At 47.4% G+C, this 20,661-nt stretch overlaps 1 protein-coding gene across 2 annotated transcripts in view; it reads left to right on the top strand.

The window, feature by feature from the left end:
* igf1ra (insulin-like growth factor 1a receptor) overlaps window positions 1–20,661 on the top strand; it is a 247,952-nt gene that overhangs the window by 223,681 nt on the left and 3,610 nt on the right. For both annotated transcript variants that reach the window (XM_060923920.1, XM_060923919.1), the window contains exons 16-20: window positions 6,053–6,282; window positions 6,453–6,560; window positions 9,465–9,627; window positions 9,817–9,946; window positions 11,296–11,430. In XM_060923920.1, the coding sequence (XP_060779903.1) occupies window positions 6,053–6,282; window positions 6,453–6,560; window positions 9,465–9,627; window positions 9,817–9,946; window positions 11,296–11,430 (766 nt within the window). The remainder of the gene's footprint in view (window positions 1–6,052; window positions 6,283–6,452; window positions 6,561–9,464; window positions 9,628–9,816; window positions 9,947–11,295; window positions 11,431–20,661) is intronic.

The raw sequence follows: 20,661 nt of genomic DNA, 5'->3' as shown, positions 1-20,661 counted from the left end.
CACCGCCCGACTCAGGCCGGGCAGCCGTCCGGCCCGCAGCCGACTCCCCCCCCCCTTGACGGGAGAGGAAGTCCGCCACGACCATCTGCGCCCCCGGCCTGTGGACCACCTTGAAATTAAAGGGTTGGAGCGCCAGATACCAACGGGTGATCCGCGCGTTGGCATCTTTCATGCGGTGGAGCCACTGGAGGGGCGCGTGGTCCGAACAGAGGGTGAAAGAGCGCCCCAGCAGGTAGTACCGGAGGGCGAGGACCGCCCATTTGATCGCCAGGCACTCCTTCTCAATCGTGCTGTAGCGCCCCTCACGCACTGACAGCTTCCGGCTGATGTATAGGACCGGGCGATCCTCCCCCTCCACCTGCTGGGACAAAACGGCCCCCAGCCCTCTGTCCGACGCATCCGTCTGTAACACAAAAGGGAGAGAGAAGTCAGGGGAGTGTAAAAGTGGCCCCCCACACAGTGCAGCCTTTACCTCAGAGAAAGCCCGCTGGCACTGCTCCGTCCACTGGACCGGATCTGGCGCCCCCTTTTTAGTGAGGTCAGTCAGCGGGCTGGTGACGTCCGAATAATTAGGTATAAACCTACGATAGTAGCCAGCCAGCCCCAGGAACTGTCTCACCCCCTTTTTGGTCTTGGGCCTCGGGCAGGCCGCAATCGCTGCTGTCTTATTAATTTGGGGACGCACCTGCCCGTTGCCCAAGTGGAAGCCCAGATACCGTACTTCCACCCGCCCAATCGCACACTTCTTTGGGTTGGCCGTGAGTCCCGCCCGTCTCAGCGACCTAAGGACGGCCCTCAGGTGTTGCAGGTGCCGCTGCCAGTCGTTACTATAAACGATAATGTCGTCCAGGTAGGCGGCCGCATAGGTGGCGTGGGGCCGGAGGACCCGGTCCATCAGCCGCTGAAACGTAGCGGGCGCCCCAAACAGCCCAAACGGAAGTGTGACGAACTGGTGTAAGCCGAACGGTGTGGAAAAGGCCGTTTTCTCCCGGGATAATGGAGTCAAGGGGATCTGCCAATATCCCTTCGTTAAATCCAGTGTCGAGTAAAAGCGAGCCGTGCCTAGTCGATCGAGCAGCTCATCAATACGAGGCATTGGGTACGCGTCGAATTTAGACACCGCGTTGACTTTTCTATAGTCCACACAGAACCGGACCGAGCCGTCGGCCTTGGGAACCAAGACCACCGGGCTGCTCCAGTCGCTGTGGGACTCCTCGACGATGCCCATTTCGAGCATGGCCTGAAGTTCTTCCCGAACCACCTTTTTTTTGTGTTCGGGTAGTCTATAAGGGCGGCTACGCACTACCACCCCCGGGGGTGTCTCTATGTGGTGTTCTATGAGGTTAGTGCGACCGGGCAGGGGCGAGAACACATCCGAAAACTCGGCCTGCAACTGGGCGACCTCCGTGAGTTGGGTCGGGGAGAGGTGGTCTCCACAGGGGACCGGAGAGGTACGTGATGCCAAATTCCCTTTTTGAACCTCCGGCCCCAGCTCCGCCTTCTCCGGAACTACCGACACCAACGCCACGGGGACCTCCTCGTTCCAGAGTTTGAGCAGATTGAGGTGGTAAATCTGTAGCGCCCCACCCCTGTCTGTTCGCCTCACCTCATAGTCGACATCCCCGACTCGCCGTGTGACCTCAAAGGGTCCTTGCCACTTGGCGATTAATTTGGAGCTCGACGTGGGCAAGAGTACGAGTACTTTATCTCCCGGTGTGAACTCTCTAAGGCGCGTACCCTTGTTGTACAGGCGGGCTTGCCGTTCCTGGGCCTGCCGCAAATTCTCCTGAGTTAGGTGGGTGAGCGTGTGGAGTTTTGCGCGCAGGTCCATAACGTACTGAATTTCATTCTTACTCTGTGAAGGTCCCTCCTCCCAATTTTCCCGCAGCACGTCTAGGATGCCGCGCGGCTTACGCCCATATAATAATTCGAACGGGGAGAACCCCGTGGAGGCTTGAGGGACCTCTCGCACTGAGAACAGCAAGGGTTCGAGCCACTTATCCCAATTACGTGCGTCCTCACTTACGAATTTTTTAATGATATTTTTGAGGGTGCGGTTGAACCGTTCTACTAAACCGTCCGTTTGTGGGTGATATACACTGGTGCGGATCGGCTTAATCCCCAATAACCCATACAGTTCACGTAGTGTTCGTGACATAAACGTAGTGCCTTGATCAGTCAGAATCTCTTTCGGGATTCCAACTCGGGAGATGACGCGGAAGAGTGCCTCTGCAATACTGCGTGCTGAGATATTGCGCAGAGGCACTGCTTCCGGGTATCGCGTTGCATAGTCCACTAGAACTAATATAAAGCGGTACCCTCGTGCTGACCGATCTAATGGCCCGACGAGATCCATCCCAATTCTTTCAAACGGGGTCTCGATTAACGGTAGAGGGCGCAATGGCGCTTTTGGAATGGCCGCTGGATTTACTAACTGGCATTCGCGGCATGCCGTACACCACCTACGGACATCGCCGCGAATCCCCGGCCAATAGAATCGGGCCATTATTCGGGCTAGTGTTTTATCCTGCCCCAAGTGTCCGGCCATGGGATTAAAGTGAGCCGCCTGGAATACTAATTCCCGGCGGCTCTTTGGAATCAAAAGCTGCGTGACTCGCTCTTTAGTTTGAGTGTCCTGCGTCACTCGGTATAATCTATCCTTCATAATCGCGAAGTAGGGGAAGGACGGGGTGGCGCTCGGCGGGAGCGTTTGACCATCGATTACTCTCACTTGGTCAAACGCATGCCGCAGAGTCTCGTCTCGCGACTGCTCTAATGGAAAATCCGCGAGGGATTCCCCAATAGAGAGAGGAGGAGCCGGTGGCTCCTCACCCTGACGCGGAGATGACGTAGACGGCTCCGCGACAGCTGCTCCCGCCAAAACGACACCGGGACCTCCCCCTGTCAACTGGCAGGACCCACTCTCTACTAGGCGCGTCATTAAACCCCGAAATCCCGGCCAATCAGTCCCCAAAATTAACGAGTGGGTAAGGCGAGGATTAACCGCCGCCTTCACTATAAATTTTTCCCCTCTGAAAATAATATGGACCGACACCAAAGGGTAGCTGTGAACATCCCCGTGCACACACAAAACCTTCACCCCTTGTGCTCCCCCCAATGCCTCGTTTTGAACCAGGCTTTGGCGAATTGAGGTCTGATTACAACCAGAATCCACCAATGCCTGATATGTAGCCCCTTGGATACTCACCGGTATGCGATACGCTCCGGCCCGATCGAGGGCGGCCTCTGGCGCGTCGGGGATCCGAACCACCGCGCCCACTTCCATTGCTGTGCACTGCTGTTGAAGGTGGTCCGGTTCCCCGCAGCGCCAGCAAGCCGGCCCGGGCTTCCCCTCTGCACCGGTGCTCTGGGGCTCACTCACCTGAGGTGGGGGAGGGACAGACACAGAAGGGAGAAACGGGAGGGCACCGCGGGTGCGGCGGGCCGGCAGGGGTGGTGCCGGCCCCCGCCTCCGCGGTGGGGGAATGGGGCGAGGACGGGACACAGAAGGAGGGGAGAGAGAGAGAGAAAGAGAAGAGGAGAGAAGAGATGTCGACATCCGCTGTCCTGCCGCCGAGACAGCCGCCAGATGATCCTCCGCCAGCTCGACTGCCTGATCCAGCGACGCCGGGCGGTGGCACTGGACCCACTCCGCGGCTCCTGCTGGTAAGCGGGCGATGAACTGTTCCAGTACCACCTGATCGACGATTCCCTCGGCGTCGCGATCTTCGGCCCTCAGCCACCGCCAGCAGGCGTCCCGGAGCTGCTGGCCGAACGCGAACGGGCTGCCGACTTCCTCCATCCGCAGCGCGCGGAAGCGCTGGCGCTGCTGCTCCGGCGTGCGCCCCACGCGCTGAAGGACAGCCCGGCGAAGGTCGGCGTAGGCCAGCCGGCGATCGGCGGGGAGCTGTAGTGCAGCCAGCTGCGCCTCTCCCGTCAGGAGGGGGAGGAGGCGCGCCGCGCGCTGCTCCATCGGCCACCCCGAGGCTTCAGCGACCTGCTCGAATAACGTGAAGAAAGCCTCGGGGTCATCCTGCGGGCCCATCTTAGTTAAGGTGAGGGGAGACGGGCCCGCGGCCGGAGCGCTGGTGGGCCCCGCCGACGCGAGGAGACGCCGGAACGCCTTGCGATCTTCTTGCTGGGCCAGCACCAGGGCATCGAAGCGCCGCTCTTGTTCCTTTCGGAGTGCGACGAGCGCCTGGTGCTGGCTTTGCTGAGCCGTGGCGAGGGCGTGGACCAGGTCGGTGAACGGGGAGGATTCCATGGGGCTGCTGGGTTGGTGCTCCATGTCCCGGGTTTCAGCACCACTGTAGCTTTCTCTAGGTGTGGGTGGAGCACAGAGGACGGCAGGACAGAGATCAGGTTCAACAAACAGTTTTATTGTTCCACTTTTCAGGGGACACAATAGGTTTTATGCAGGCACACACACACATCAGGTGTCTGGTTCGGGAGCGATCTCTCTGCTCTCGCTCTCCCTCCCTAAATAGGGCGCGGTCCCTGGGAAGACACACAAACACAGGTCAATTGCTCTCAGGTGAAGTGAATCTGCCACTTACCTTCCCTGACTCCGCCCTCCTGTCACAGACCGGTGCTCGACCACGCCCCCGCTGCCACACAGGCAAACAACATGTTGTTTTTTTTATCCAAATGAGAGTCGGAGCTTACCCATCTGTGTTCTCGCTTCTGAAGGCCGATTTTGTGGCCAATTGTTTTGAAACAATCTGACTTTCAGTTGTTTGTTCAGTTCTCCGTTCATTCGCTTCTTCCATGTAAGGGTGAGATGGCAGCAAGATTCAGTTTCGAAATAAAACGGCTGCTCCACTCTCTCCATACTGAGTACTCCGCCATTACTGCTTGGCTCAGGCAATTACTAAAACCCGGGACAGAACGGGATGTCACCGATTTTAGCAACAACCGCAGGGAGGTCACTGCCCGAGTGATATGTCATGTCCCATTCCATTCCAGGTTTTAGCAACAACCCTCGGCTCACTCCGGGAGGACTGGTGCAACTGAACTCACTTTCCTTTAAAAATAAATAAATAAAATACTTTCCTTTTCTTATAGTTTTCTTTTTCTTTAATTGTTGGTACTGCACCCTCTTTCAATACGGGCTTATAGCCAACGCTCCTCAACAGATCAGAGGTCTCGTACGAGTCTTCAGTAAAATGTGCAGAGCAGAGGAGAGACCACTTCATAGCCGCCCAATGTGCCCGTGAACTTCTCGCAAAACGCGTCCAAATTTTTGCAGTTTGAACATTCTTGGGCCATGAATGCAACGTAAATCCAGCTTTTATCATGTTGCTGCACCGGCCAGCAACACATCTACTTGGCATGGTGATAAATTAGCTCAAAATGGAGGATCGGAGTTGCAGTCAGCTCTGTGTTTTAGTATAGCGGAAATGGTGATGAGACCGATAGACTTCCTGCTGTGACGTTACGGACGTCAAGGTCATTCACTCAGACTGCTACCTATATAAATCACTTTAATCATAAAAATCACTATATTAGATTTATTAACGCTTAAAACTATTCCTGTGCCATTCTTGAGGTCTCAAGGCATTTATAAACGAAAGTGAGGCCATGGCTCTGCGTATATGCTTTAAGTGAACAGTGTGAGCCTTTATAATGTAGGACACATACAGTGTACAGACCATTTGAATTGGTAAGTTTACCCATTTTGTGTGTAGGGAGATAGTGCAAGTTGTTTCTTTATTTATTATTTTGTTATATAGTTATTATTTTTTAGAGCATTTGGGTTTTTTTTCCATTCTTGCTGGAGTTCTGTCATTTCTTTACATGCTTAAGTGTTTCATACCCACATTTTCCTGAGCATTCCCACATGCCCTTCAATATGTGTATGTTTTTCATTGAAATATATTAAGCATGAAAACAAATTTAAAAGCTAGCGTTAACAAATAGTATCAATTTCACTCTGACTCAGACAAGGCAAATAGACAAGAAAATGCCCTTCCTTTTAATCCAGTATAGTATGTATAGTATGGTACAGTAGATGGAGAAATGTTTTAAACAAACTTACTTCTTCTGTCCCCAGTGTATGTGCCAGATGAGTGGGAGGTGGCTCGTGAGAAGATCACTCTGTGTCGAGAACTGGGCCAGGGTTCTTTTGGCATGGTGTATGAGGGCATTGCCAAAGGTGTGGTCAAGGATGAACCTGAGACCAGGGTCGCCATCAAGACAGTTAATGAATCAGCAAGCATGCGCGAACGCATCGAATTCCTTAATGAAGCCTCTGTCATGAAGGAATTCAACTGTCATCATGTGGTAAGAAACTGTCCTAAGACTCATCTTGACTATAGTTGACTGAAGAGCAGTTTCATTATAGGACATGTTACTCCACCCCAGCGGAGTGAACTTAACTCCCCAACTCTGCATATGACCAGATAAGAGGAAAGATAGTGAGCACTGGTATGTGTGTTCTGTGATTGTTCAAGGTACGGCTGCTGGGAGTAGTTTCACAAGGCCAGCCCACTCTTGTGATAATGGAGCTGATGACACGAGGTGACCTGAAGAGCTACCTGCGCTCCCTGCGTTCAAAACAGGTATTGGAACCAAGTACTACTCTTCACACTTATTGCTTGCACATAGAGCTGTTACAACCATCTTTTTGATAATTAATAAATAAATAAATAAATAAATATATAGATAGATAGAGGGCGGCACAGTGGTGTAGTGGTTAGCACTGTCGCCTCACAGCAAGAAGGTCCTGGGTTCGAGTCGAGTGGCCGGCGAGGGCCTTTCTGTGTGGAGTTTGCATGTTCTCCCCGTGTCCGCGTGGGTTTCCTCCAGGCACTTCGGTTTCCCCCATAGTCCAAAGACATGCAGGTTAGGTTAACTGGTGGCTCGAAATTGACCGTAGGTGTGAATGGTTGTTTGTCTCTGTGTCAGCCCTGCGATAACCTGGCGACTTGTCCAGGGTGTACCCCGCCTCTTGCCCATAGTAAGCTGGGATAGGCTCCAGCTTGCCTGCGACCCTGTAGAACAGGATAAGCGGCTACAGATAATGGATGAATGGATAGATAGATAATTTTTTCCAAATTCAGGCACCAAGGTGGAGATATACTTGCTTTTAATTATACATTCGCATGTCGCGTGATTACATGGGCGTATCGTGCGTCCGTTTGGTGCGTAGGTTGTGCACGTCCTTAAAAATTAATGCTATGCCTCTGCAAGTTGCAATACACACATGAACAGAGAGGACAGTGTCGAAGCAGTATAACTAAATACTAACCAGCTCCAGTGTTGCCATGTTTGTTTACATTATTCAAATCCAGACAGTCTGTAAGGTCTGAGTTCTCTGGTGTGCCCTCTAGTGGAAACCTCCAGTAACATGCATAATACATAGCCAAGTATGTGAACAGTTATGCTCACAACACAGCTGGCTGTCGACACGAACACGTGCTTAAATAGCAACTATATTTCCACCCTTAGTGATACATCTAGATACACTATATGGCCAAAAGTATGTGGACACCTGACCATCACTCCCATATGTGGGCCTGCACCAAACTGTTGCTGTAAATTTGAAGCACACATTTATTCGTCTAGAAGGTCTTTGTACACTGTTGCATTAAATTTCTTTTCACTGGAGCTGAAGGGCCCAAACCTGTTCCAGCATGCAATGCCACTGTGCACAAAGTGCGGTCTATAAAGACATGGTGTGCCAAGGTTTGTGTGAGATTGCCTGAGTGGCCTGCACAGAGCTTTGACCAAAATCACACTGATTGCTTTTCTGATGAACTGGAATGCCGACTGCACCCCAGGCCTCCTCATACATCATCAGTGCCCAACCTTACTAATACTCTTGTGGCTGAATGAGTGCAGATCCCCACATACGCACTCCAAAATTTAGTGTAAATCTGTCCTGGAATACTGTAGGTTATAACAGCAAGGCGGGACTAAATCTGGAGTGGGATGTTCAAAAAGTATGTATGGCTGTGATGGTCAGGGGTCCATGAACTTTTGGCCATATATCCATCCATTATCCGTAACCGCTTATCCTGTGCAGGGTCGCAGGCAAGCTGGAGCCTATCCCAGCTGACTATTGCCGCTTTTCCACTACCAACGCGGCTGAGTTGGGCTGAGCCGTGCCGTGCTGAGTTGGGCTGAGTCGAGCTGAGTGGGGCTGTTGGAGTTGCATTTCGACTACAACCGCGCTGAACCGTGCTGGCTGGAAGTGGGTGGACACATTGGGTGGAGTTAGCGAAAGTGGGTGGACGTCACGTGATGTCGTTAGGCGGCGCAAACAGTGACATCAGTGATCTTTTAAGCGGTAGTCTCACGACCCGGATAGTAAACAATAAACATGGAGTCGTTAGTGTTGCTGGTCTTGGTGCTGTGGCTTGTTGTCACCAACAACGCCAACAGATACTGGCAAGAGCGTATAGATGAGGCGAGGCGCATAAGGCTTCAGAAATTCTCGTAATTCGTAATTCTTCTTCTTCCGGGTTTACGGTGTTTACAGATCCCAGCGTGCTCGCGGGGCGTGTGTGGGCATGTGAGGACACTCCTCCTCACCAATCAGTGCACAGGGGAGTGTCTCCTCACGCCCCTAGCCCCACTCAGCTCGGTTTGGCTCGCTTCAGCCCCACTCCAAAACCGTGCGAGTTTTGGGTGCTAAGCAGGGCTGAAGCGAGCTGAGTCGTGCTGCTCTAAGGTAGTCGAAACGCGAGCCGTGTCAGGCTGAAGTGAGCTGAAGCGAGCTGAAGTGAGCTGAAAAAGGGTAGTGGAAAAGGGCCATTTGGGCGAGAGGCAGGGTACACCCTGGACAAGTCGCCAGGTCATTGCAGGGCTGACACACAGAGACAAACAACCATTCACACTCACATTCACAACTACGGTCAACTTAGAGCCACCAATTAGCCTAACCTGCATGTCTTTGGACTGTGGGGGAAACCAGAGCACCTGGAGGAAACCCACGCAGACACGGGGAGAACATGCAAACTCCACACAGAAAGGCCCTCGCCGGCCACTGGGCTCGAACCCAGAACTTTCTTTTTGTGACGCAACAGTGCAAACCATTACACCACCGTGCCACCTATTTTAGCCATATAGTGTATATCAAAACATTTTCTTTCACAACAGACTCTCAAGACCATGTACTGTCATACTGTATTTACCACAAAATTGGTGTTCATATACAGTACATAATTTCCTACACAGACCATTCTTGTGCCTATTGTTCTAAGCAGTATTAACCTGAATCCTCTTAAAATGTTGCCAAAAATGTTTGACAAGGATTCAAAGACAGATCAGTTGTGTCTCCCTCTCTCCCACATACCGTCCTTTTTCTCTTTCTTCCTGATGAAAGCTTTATTGTATCTTCCTCTGTGGTGCAGAAACCAAGGCATCCTGGCAGAAACAATGCAAATGAGAAAGAAAAGGGAGTTATAATCATTTAACACAATGTGTATATGTATTATGTGTTCTTTCCTCCGGCTGTGCAGCAGGGTTCGTGCAGCCAGGCCCTCCCGCCGCTGAAGAAGATGATTCAGATGGCCGGCGAGATTTCCGACGGCATGGCATACCTCAATGCAAACAAGTTTGTCCACCGGGACCTGGCCGCCAGGAACTGCATGGTGGCCGAAGACTTCACTGTCAAAATTGGAGGTGATTAATGCTTACACACACTCCAGAATCATTCAGCAGCCCAAATGAAGTATTTTAGTAAAATTCAAGGGCACTCAGGAAGATCCTCATAAATCATACTGGGACTTTGATGCAGTCGTGCTGAAAAGATCTGGACCATTATATCATGCCCTCTCATTCATCACATCCCTGTTTACTTCTTTTATTTAGATTTTGGCATGACACGGGACATTTATGAGACAGATTACTATCGGAAAGGAGGCAAAGGACTCCTGCCGGTCCGTTGGATGTCCCCCGAGTCTCTGAAAGATGGCGTCTTCACCACAAACTCTGATGTCTGGTATGAACAGTGTGTCCACATTTGTGTATACACACACAGTCATTACTGGTTCTGTGGGGACTGTGCATGTGTGTGTTTGTGTTTGTGCATGTTTGTGTGTGAGTGCCAAGAGAGGGGACCAAACCCCAAAGCAGAATGAAATGATACATCTCTCTTCACTTGTCTAATTTTTAATAGAAATAAGCGCACACAAATTCTTCAGTAGCTTCCATCTTCTTAGCAGCCTGGTTTTATAGGGCGCTAATATTTTTATGGGTTTTTTTCTGCCTTATGTATTCAAAACCACTACACCACCAACCATTAGTCCAAATCCAGCCAGTTAAAACTTGCCCAAGATATTTGTTATACTTTGTTTCTCTTACTTCACTGCATTAACGTAGCCAAATGGAGAACTTTGACCATTGTTTTCGTGCAGTTTCCCAGTTGTGTGTATTGTACCAGCTTGGTGCCATACTGCACTCTTAACATCTTCCAGATGTGCACTAATGATGGACACATGGGTGAAAGCACCAAACCCACTGCCTTGTCTTTGTACCGGATGGGCCGCTTTTGAAGTCCTCCGGATGAATGCTCACGTAAACCTCATCCTTAGGTGCTTTCATTTGTTCCTTGCTTTTTTCTCCTTCCTCCTAAAAACCATCTTTGCTTTGCTGTGGTTTTGCTTTTCAATACAGTTCCGTTGCAGCCAATTAGATACAAGTTACTGTTGTAACAGGCCCACTTTAAGAGCACTGGAGCTGCGCCTCAGATCCTGGGCCAGTGCGGAAAATGTGTCCAAGGAGAGTTAATGAATAATGAGTAGCAATAGGGAGAACTGTGAGAGAGCTATTTGTGTATTTGTGCCTATTCTGTCCTGCTGCGGCTCTGTCTTGCCGACTGCTTGAGAACTTTCATTTGCATTTATGAAGTCATGAAGTTTATGAAATTATTATGACAATAATAAGCCAAGAACAATGCAGCGCAGAAATAATAATACTAGTCATTATGGTAAATTGGTGCTACAGAAGGAATTGTGTTTATATAGAACTCGCATGTGAGAAACCTCCTTTTGCCAGGTAAAGGGTCGGAAAGCGCTCAGAGAGCCACCCCAGTTCCCTGCTAAACTTTTGCCTTGAAGGCTAGTGTAGATTTTAATGGATTTTTCTTGCAATTGCAATCTGTGCTCTGCCTTCAAAATGGATCAGGTTATGTAAGTGAGGAACAGATTGCTACAAGATTTACTTATCCAGCTTTACAGTTTGGACTTAGAAGCCAGAGGGACTGTGTGTGCATGTCTGAGTGCTATATCTAACTGTGCTTTGCTCTCTCTCTCTCTCTCTCTCCCTCCCCCTGACCTCCGCTATCTTTAGGTCATTTGGGGTGGTGTTGTGGGAGATAGCCACCCTTGCCGAGCAGCCCTACCAGGGCATGTCCAATGAGCAGGTACTGCGCTTTGTCATGGAGGGAGGCCTGCTGGACAAACCAGATAACTGTCCAGATATGCTGTGAGTATTTCTCTTAGTCCATCAAGCAATCACCATATTGCAGTGAAACAAAACATTCACTTCAAACTGTCTCTCTCTCTCTCTCTCTCACACACACGTGTATATGTGTGTGTGTATATATATATATATATATATATATATATATATATATATATATATATAATCTCATTATCTGTAGCCGCTTTATCCTGTTCTACAGGGTCGCAGGCAAGCTGGAGCCTATCCCAGCTGACTACGGGCGAAAGGCGGGGTACACCCTGGACAAGTCGCCAGGTCATCGCAGGGCTGACACATGGACACAGACAACCATTCACACTCACATTCACACCTACGCTCAATTTAGAGTCACCAGTTAACCTAACCTGCATGTCTTTGGACTGTGGGGGAAACCGGAGCACCCGGAGGAAACCCACGCGGACACGGGGAGAACATGCAAACTCCACACAGAAAGACCCTCGCCGGCCACACGGCTCGAACCCGGACCTTCTTGCTGTGAGGTGACAGCGCTAACCACTACACCACCATGCCACCCCTTATTTATTTATTTATTTTGCAGGGAGACATGGGACATTGAGGGGGCGATATGGGACATTATGTTGGGAGACTTGAGACATAGTGGGAAGAGATGGAACAAAAATAAAGTAGCTAGGCCTACATGTTTAATTTTTATTTATTAGAACTTGTAACATATGAACTGTATGAGAACACAGTGCCGGTACAGAGATAGAAAAATGTCAGTTTACCCAAAACCTGACTAGACCAAACAGTTCTGTTCACAAGAAGGAATGAAATAAGTTTAATCCTTGTGCAGGTACACTCCCAGATTTTTAACAAAAAAATTTCAACAGTTTTATATTTGTAAACTACAAGAAAAAACCTGTAACATGAACTGTCCCAACTCTCCCCATCTAGTCATTTTGTAAAAAAAAATATCCTTCAATGTTTTTTCCCTAGAACTTCAGTTTAATCAAAGCAAAGTCTTTCCCACGCCATGTGGCGGCGCCAATCCCCGTAGCCCTCTCGCCTATTACATAGCTAGCGTTACAGTGTGGGGCTAATCCTCTAGTAGCCACGAGAGTTTGACTCCCCACTCACATCTGTATTGCAGCATGCCTTGCCAGACAGCAGTAGGTACCATTTTTATGATGGTCTTTGGTATGACCCGACTGTGAGTAGAACTCGCGATCTCCCTATCAAGAGGCAGACACGCTAATCACTAGGCCAACTTGCAGTTTAAGTTTAATAAATGATACTATATATGGTAACTCTAGGCTACATACTTTAATTCCTAACAAATCCCGAATTCACCAGTGTACATTACACCGTAGAATGGACGTGGAGGCGATGTAGAAAATACAAGTTTTGGTTGACAGAAATATTGAACTGCATAAACCTCCTGTAGTGTCCAGCTTCGTGGCTCCAATGGAAGTAGGTTACTCTTAGGAGCAATATCTAACTTCTGATGTAATCTAAAACCTCATTGGTTGAAATTAATTAATGGGAAGACAAATTGTCCCAAGTCTCCCCCATCCCAAGTCTCCCCGCTCTCCCCTACAGTGCTCTCCACAATTATTGGCATCCCTTGTAAAGATTAATAAAAAAGGGCTAGAAAAAAATCCACTTTTTGGTGAAGTAGATTGTTCATCTCATACTGAAAAAAAGAGAAGGATCCAACCTTTAATCAAAATAAATTAATTCAAAGAAAAATAAATAATTATTTTCAACAAAATCACATGTGCCACTATTATTGGCACTCCCGCATTTAATATTTTGTACAACCTCCCTCTGCCAGTAAAACAGCACTGAGTCTTCTCCTATAACATTTTATAAGGTTGAAGATACAGAGCAGGGCATCTGAGACCGTTCCTCTTTAAAGAATCTTTCCACACCATCCAGGGTCCTAGTTTATATTCATAAACTATTTATGGTTAAGCAATAAGAGGTAACTGCCAATCATTCATGTTAGTTGCTTATCTGGAATTTTGTCGAACTACACCTTTGCAAATTTTAGTTGAATCGCCCTGCAGTAGACCATGCATAGTACAACAGAGCAACCCACACATCCACTTTTAAAATAGCCATAGATTTCACCTTGATCACAGCAGGAAGGTTCTAGGTTCGAGCCCAGTGGCTGACGGAGGCCTTTCTGTGTGGAGTTTGCATGTTCTCCCTGTGTCTGCATGGGTTTCCTCCGAGTGCTCTGGTTTCCCCCACAGTCCAATTGGCTGCTCTAAATTGTCCATAGGTGTGTGTGTGAATGGTTGACAGGAGAAAACCTCTATAATAATCCAGTAGAAGGCAACGGGAAACCACTACTGTAATTCTTCCCTAGAAATTTTGACGGACCTGCCGTCAGGCAGAACACTAAAGAGAGAGAGAGCTGCATCAACCAGAGTGACTTTAAGTGTCCAGTGTGGGCTGAACTGTCTCAAAACTAATCTCTGAGAAACATCTATTTTTCAATTTTGTTCAGTCATGCTGTTTTTATATCAGTGAGCATAGTGACAGCGTAAAGACATAGATTAATAAAATCTGTCGATTAATGAGCAGATTATGAATAAATAGAATGGACTCAGTTAGACATTAACCAGACTACTGATTTCACATCACAAAAGATTTCATGCTTTTCATTATCTTGTAATGTAATTCAGGTTCAGTTCAAAACACCGGATAAATCAGACTTATGTAATGGTACAGGAACAAATGAATACATTGAAAATATAAACGAGTGCTTGATATTCTGTGTTTAGCATTAGTATTCAGCCTCAGCCGCTATGTTTGTGGCTGCATCACTATCTAATAGCGAACAAAAGTCAGTCATTCTTTCATTATTGGTATTAGCATTTTAGGAGGAAGGATACCAGAATCTCAGGCCATAAAGTCAGCTCCGGTTCGTACTCCAGGCTTTACTCATGGTCTGTTTATGGATGCAGTCATGAGAATGCAGCTGTTACGTCAGCAAACGTGTATGGATGGGAAAATCTGAAGATTCACGTCATGGCTTAAAAGGAGCTGCTTGACTTCACAGTGTTGGGAAGCTCCCTGTGCCGAGTAAGATGAAGCCCATAGAAGGGATGCCATGCCTCATGGGTGAGAATGCCAGCCATTTCACCAGCCAGATCAAGATGACCTGCCCACTCCAGATGGGCTTAACATTTCCAGACAATTAGCACCACTCACTGGGAACATCTACCCGTGCGTGTGTGTGTGTGTGTGTGTGTGTGTGTGTGTGTCAGTATGTATTTCTCCTTTTGTAGGCTGATGTCAGCAACCCGGCATGCGGTCTTTCTCTTCACTCACATACTCCTCTCACTCTCTTTTCTCCTCGTTCTCTCTAATGCTGGCCTCACTTTACAGAGCATGGCTTCTGTTGTTCAAATGCAGACCTTTGGTTTCCATGGCAGCCCATCCAAGGAGGCTTGTTTCTATTTGCATGTGTGCGGAAAGAACTGAACGTGCATTAACACCACAATAAAGCACTATATTGCCAGATACAGTGTGACCAACATGTCACAAACCTTCTCATGTCTCTCCAGTGTGTTCTTACTCAAACCGCTTCTGAATTTCCTCATAGTTGGAACACAGTTCCATTGTGTTCAAATGCCTGCTCAAAAGATTTGGAATATTATCAACTATCAACAAAGCCCAAGTCTCTGAAAGCATGGCTTAGCAGCAGTTCATTTCCTGTCTTGTTTTTTTGTTGTTGTTTTTTTAATTCCAGAATTCGTTAAGAACTAATACAACTTAGTTGTAACACAGCTGATATTTGGTAGGGTGAGATGGTGGTGCGGATAGTAGCATTGCCCTCTCACAGCTGCCAGGTTTTTGGTTCAATCCTGAACTTTGGGCATACTTACAGGTTCTCTGGTTTCCTCCAACCTCCTAAAAACTTTCTCCTGTCGAGACATTTGTATCAGTAGTGTCCGATGGTTGTTTTTCTTCTGATAAGCCATGGACTTTTTTCCCTTTGATCTGTGAAAAAAAAATGAGGTGTTTGTTTGATTTTTGATAGGGTGTAACAACTGCAAAATTTGGATCAGTCTATAAGTTGAAAAAAACAACAATGTCAACTAGACTGCATTTCCGCAGAGAAAATGCAAAGTGTGCTTGCTGAGCTGTAGCAGAACAGCTATCATGCTAGCATGCTAAAAGCTAGCATGCCAACATGCTAATGCCAACATGCTAACAACTAGCATGCTAACAGTTAGCATACTAACATGCTAACAGCATACTAGCATGCTAAAAGCTAGCATGTTAACATGTTAATGCTAACATGGTAATAGATAACATGCTAACAGCTAGCATTCTAACATGCTAATGATTAACACGCTATTTGTTAAAATTCTAACACTTTAAGGCTAATATGCTGACAGCTATCATGCTAATGGCTAGTATGTTAACTTTTAGCATGCTAACACGCTGAGGGTAACATGCTAACAGTTAGCATGCTAACATGCTCAGGCGAACTCGCTAACAGCAAACATGCGAATTCTGCATGCTACCATGCTAATCCTAACATGTTAACAGCTCTCATGATAACATGCTAATGGTGAACATGCTAACAACTCACGAGCTAACAGCAGGCATGATATCGTAATGGGTAACATGCTAACAGCTAGCATGGTAACACATGAATGCTTATATGCTAATTGCTATCGTGTGTGCGTGTAAGTATTCCTAATAAAGTGGCCATTGAGTTGAAGTTTATTTCCTGTCAAAGTCTCAAATGAGCAGATCCTTGCCAAATGCATCATCACCTATGGGGGAAGGGAGGAATGACTCAGTCAAGCTTCCATTGATTAGCGGCAAAATGGAGAAAAAATGGACGGATGAAAGGCAAGACAAAGACGAGTGCAGGTCAGAACCGATATCATGTGTGTGATGGGTGATTTGGCCTGAGGTGCCATATGAAGTTTGGTGGATGTGTGGTGAAGTGTTACTGAGCAAAACTCCATTCATTTGAATGGGGCCAAAAATCAATGGAAGCCTATGGAGGTAAAAAGAGATGCATGAAAACCAAGGAAAAGACGAGTGCAGGTCTCAGATGAGGGGATGGATCTGTGTGGGGACTTGGCCTGAGGCATCAAGTGAAGTTTCTTGAAGTTTGGTCACTTGGTTAAAAAAATTGATGGAGAGTGAAAGTTTTTCTCCTGAAACACCATTCATTTTCAATAGGACCAAAAATCAATGCAAGCCTATGGAGGAAAAAGGGATGAGCAAAAAGAAAGGAAAAATATGAGTGCGGGTCAGAACCAATTACATGTATGTGTCAGGGGAGTTGGCCTGAAGTATCACATGAGGTTTGCTGCATCTGCGATGGAGCGTGTCCGAGTAGGACGATTCGATTCATGAGCCCTATTCATTCTCTATGGGAAAAAAACCAAAAGAAAAACAAGAAGAACAAAAGAACAGGCACGTTGATCCAAAAGCTGTATACAAGCACACTACACCACTTTGGGCCAGACGTTGGTGTCTCTATCTCGAACGCCGTAGGAGGAGGAGTGGATCCAAAAAACATGTCGGAATAAGGCAGAAAAAGTAAACTTAAGAAGAACAATTGTGTGCTTGAGCAAGCACACTAATAAATCGAGGCAACAATTAGAAATTGATTATTAGTCATTATAATTGAGTATAAATTATTATTTTTAAAAATGACAGACAACTAGTGTGTAAAATTATTAAATCCATCCATCCATTATCTGTAGCCGCTTATCCTGTGCAGAGTCACGGGCAAGCTGGAGCCTATCCCAACTGACTATGGGCGAGAGGCGGGGTACACCCTGGACAAGTCATCACATCATCGCAGGGCTGACACACAGAGACACACAACTATTCACACTCACATTCACACCTACGATCAATTTAGAGCCACCAATTAGCCTAACCTGCATGTCTTTGGACTGTGGGGGAAACCGGAGCACCCGGAGGAAACCCACACAGACACGGGGAGAACATGCAAACTCCACACAGACAGGCCCCCATTGGCCACTGGGCTCAAACCCAGAACCTTCTTGCTGTGAGGTGACAGTGCTAACCACTACACCGCCGTGCCGCTCCTAGAGAACACAGTCGTGTAAATTTGCGTTCCGTTTAAACCGTTCCCAAGTAGCCTACCATGGAGGAGAAATTGATAACTGCGGTGGCAGATTTCCTCATTATTTATAATGTGTCCCTGTTTTCATACAGGGACGCAAATTAAAAAAGAAAAAAAAGAAGAAGAAGAAGAAGAAGAAGCATGGACCGAGGTGTGCAACTATAGGTGTTTTTAAGAGTTGGTGAAATGCATAATATATTTTGTCAAAATGGGTGCGAATTGCTTGCTAACTAGCATAGCCATAGCGTACAAGAGTGTTGGCTATTTACTTACGTGACTTGAATGATGCTGTTGAATGGGAGGTATTATGCGACAAGAGGTTGGATATGTTCAAGTCACTTTTGTTGATTTTTTTTTCTTTTTTGCCACAAGGCAAAAAACAAGTAAAAATAGTCTACAGAGTATACATTTTAAAATTTCTCATCTGATCTCATCTCATTATCTCTAGCCGCTTTATCCTTCTACAGGGTCGCAGGCAAGCTGGAGCCTATCCCAGCTGACTACGGGTGAAAGGCGGGGTACACCCTGGACAAGTCGCCAGGTCATCACAGGGCTGACACATAGACACAGACAACCATTCACACTCACATTCACAACTACGGTCAATTTAGAGTCACCAGTTAACCTAACCTGCATGTCTTTGGACTGTGGGGGAAACCGGAGCACCCGGAGGAAACCCACGCGGACACGGGGAAAACATGCAAACTCCACACAGAAAGGCCCTTGCCGGCCCCAGGGCTCGAACCCAGGACCTTCTTGCTGTGAGGTGACAGCGCTAACCACTACACCACCGTGCCGCCCACATTTTAAAATTTATTTTCTCATTCTCATCTCATTATCTCTAGCCGCTTTATCCTTCTACAGGGTCGCAGGCAAGCTGGAGCCTATCCCAGCTGACTACGGGCGAAAGGCGGGGTACACCCTGGACAAGTCGCCAGGTCATCACAGGGCTGACACATAGACACAGACAACCATTCACACTCACATTCACACCTATGGTCAATTTAGAGTCACCAGTTAACCTAACCTGCATGTCTTTGGACTGTGGGGGAAACCGGAGCACCCGGAGGAAACCCACGCGGACACGGGGAGAACATGCAAACTCCACACAGAAAGGCCCTCGCCGGCCCCGGGGCTCGAACCCAGGACCTTCTTGCTGTGAGGTGACAGCGCTAACCACTACACCACCATGCCGCCCACATTTTAAAATTTATTTTAGTTATTTAAATTTATTAATTTAAAAAAATATTTTGGTTAAGATACAAGACACCGTTTGACGTGTTTGCTTTGAATAAAGTTAAGTTGCTTTAAATAACGTTTGCAAGACGAAGCATTCTGAACGACCTTCTAGCCGCCTATTTTATCTACATCACAGAGCATCCATGAACTTCAAAGTGTTGTTGGCCGGGCAGCCAGAGTGGATTTTGACGCTCTCGCCACATTCAGTGTGATCGTTGGGTTACTACTGCTTTCAGAACAATGATGTACGTATTCTTGTTTTGAGTAGTACAGTAAAAAAGGGAAGACATTTTCATAGACAACTAAATATTGCTATTACGATTTTATTTGAACTCTGTATGATTTTTAATGACCTGATATTTCTGTGGAGTGAAAATAAACAGTGAGAGTTTACTGTCTCCTCACTCCACTGAACATCCATTTATTGGCGACTATATTTTGATTTGACATCAACCCAATGACTCCTATAGAGAAATGTGTGATCCAAGCAAAGGGCAGACAGGACGAAACACTCACGAGTGCAAGCCTGGCTCCAGTGACTACTGTCATCAATTGGCTATGCCCAGTTTAAACCAATGGTATAATTAACTTTTTCAGGAGCCCTCAATGGAGATCTTAAAAAAAGCAGCCTCCCCCATTATGGTGCGCTGCTTGACTTGAAGCGCGTGCCCTGATATGTCTCAGTGAGGCTGTAGAGGCCTGTTACTCCACAGCGAAGCCATAGGCATTTATTTCAGTGGGCCGAACAGATATTCTTAGCTTGTTTGTGTAAGATGTGAGTGCTGCTGCACCACATCGAGCTGTAATGGCCCTGTTTTTTTATGAGGCTGTCAGCTTATCATGATTGGCTGTATGGACTCGACGGTTGGGAGGGCGTGTTGGGTCATAACAGCACATGTAGCCTTTACTGTGTGTGTCCTCAAAACGTTCTGGAGGCACTTTACTCAGTTTCACACAGGTCTGGTGAACACTGCCACCTGTTGATCAAGCAGCGTCCATATAACTCTAATAAAATGGCGAGTTTCACTATAATAATTGAACAATACTTCCGAACACAGTTTCTTAATTAACTTCTGGTTCTTTTTTTTAAGCCATGTTTATATTACAGGGATGTCTTTTTCCATTAATGTTGTTTAGATTGCTGAAATCTGAGATTAAAAGGATGTGTCATTTAGCTAATATAATTAAATAGAGCGGCGGCACGGTGGTGTAGTGGTTAGCGCTGTCGCCTCACAGCAAGAAGGTCCTGGGTTCGAGCCCCATGGCCGGCGAGGGCCTTTCTGTGCGGAGTTTGCATGTTCTCCCCGTGTCAGCGTGGGTTTCCTCCGGGTGCTCCGGTTTCCCCCACAGTCCAAAGACATGCAGGTTAGGTTAACTGGTGACTCTAAATTGACCGTAGGTGTGAATGTGAGTGTGAATGGTTGTCTGTGTCTATGTGTCAGCCCTGTGATGACCTGGCGACTTGTCCAGGGTGTACCCCGCCTTTCGCCCGTAGTCAGCTGGGATAGGCTCCAGCTTGCCTGCGACCCTGTAGAACAGGATAAAGTGGCTAGAGATAATGAGATGAGATGAATTAAATAGAGCAGTTACTGATTGCGTGCAAGCATAGTTGTAAAAGACGTAGTGGCTGGTACCACATATCTTGAAGGAAGCCAGCCTTCATCTTCCTGGATTTATACCTTCATCTTTCATGTTCTGCCTGATGGTAGGTCCACTCTGACGGCTTCAGCCATCAAAGTTTCGAAGGAAGTGGCTTCCTGTTGCCTTCTACTGGATTATTATATTTTCACCTCTCAACCATTCACACCATTCCATCACCGTTTCCGTTTCCCGCTGAGAGTACGCCGTGCGCATTCTGGCTGCTGCTTCTCACTGAAGCATTTTATTTCATTTTCTTG

The sequence above is a fragment of the Neoarius graeffei genome, chromosome 6 (assembly GCF_027579695.1).
Source record: "Neoarius graeffei isolate fNeoGra1 chromosome 6, fNeoGra1.pri, whole genome shotgun sequence".
In the NCBI taxonomy this organism is placed as follows: Eukaryota; Metazoa; Chordata; class Actinopteri; order Siluriformes; family Ariidae; genus Neoarius; species Neoarius graeffei.
This window is presented reverse-complemented; position numbering and strand designations above follow the sequence as displayed.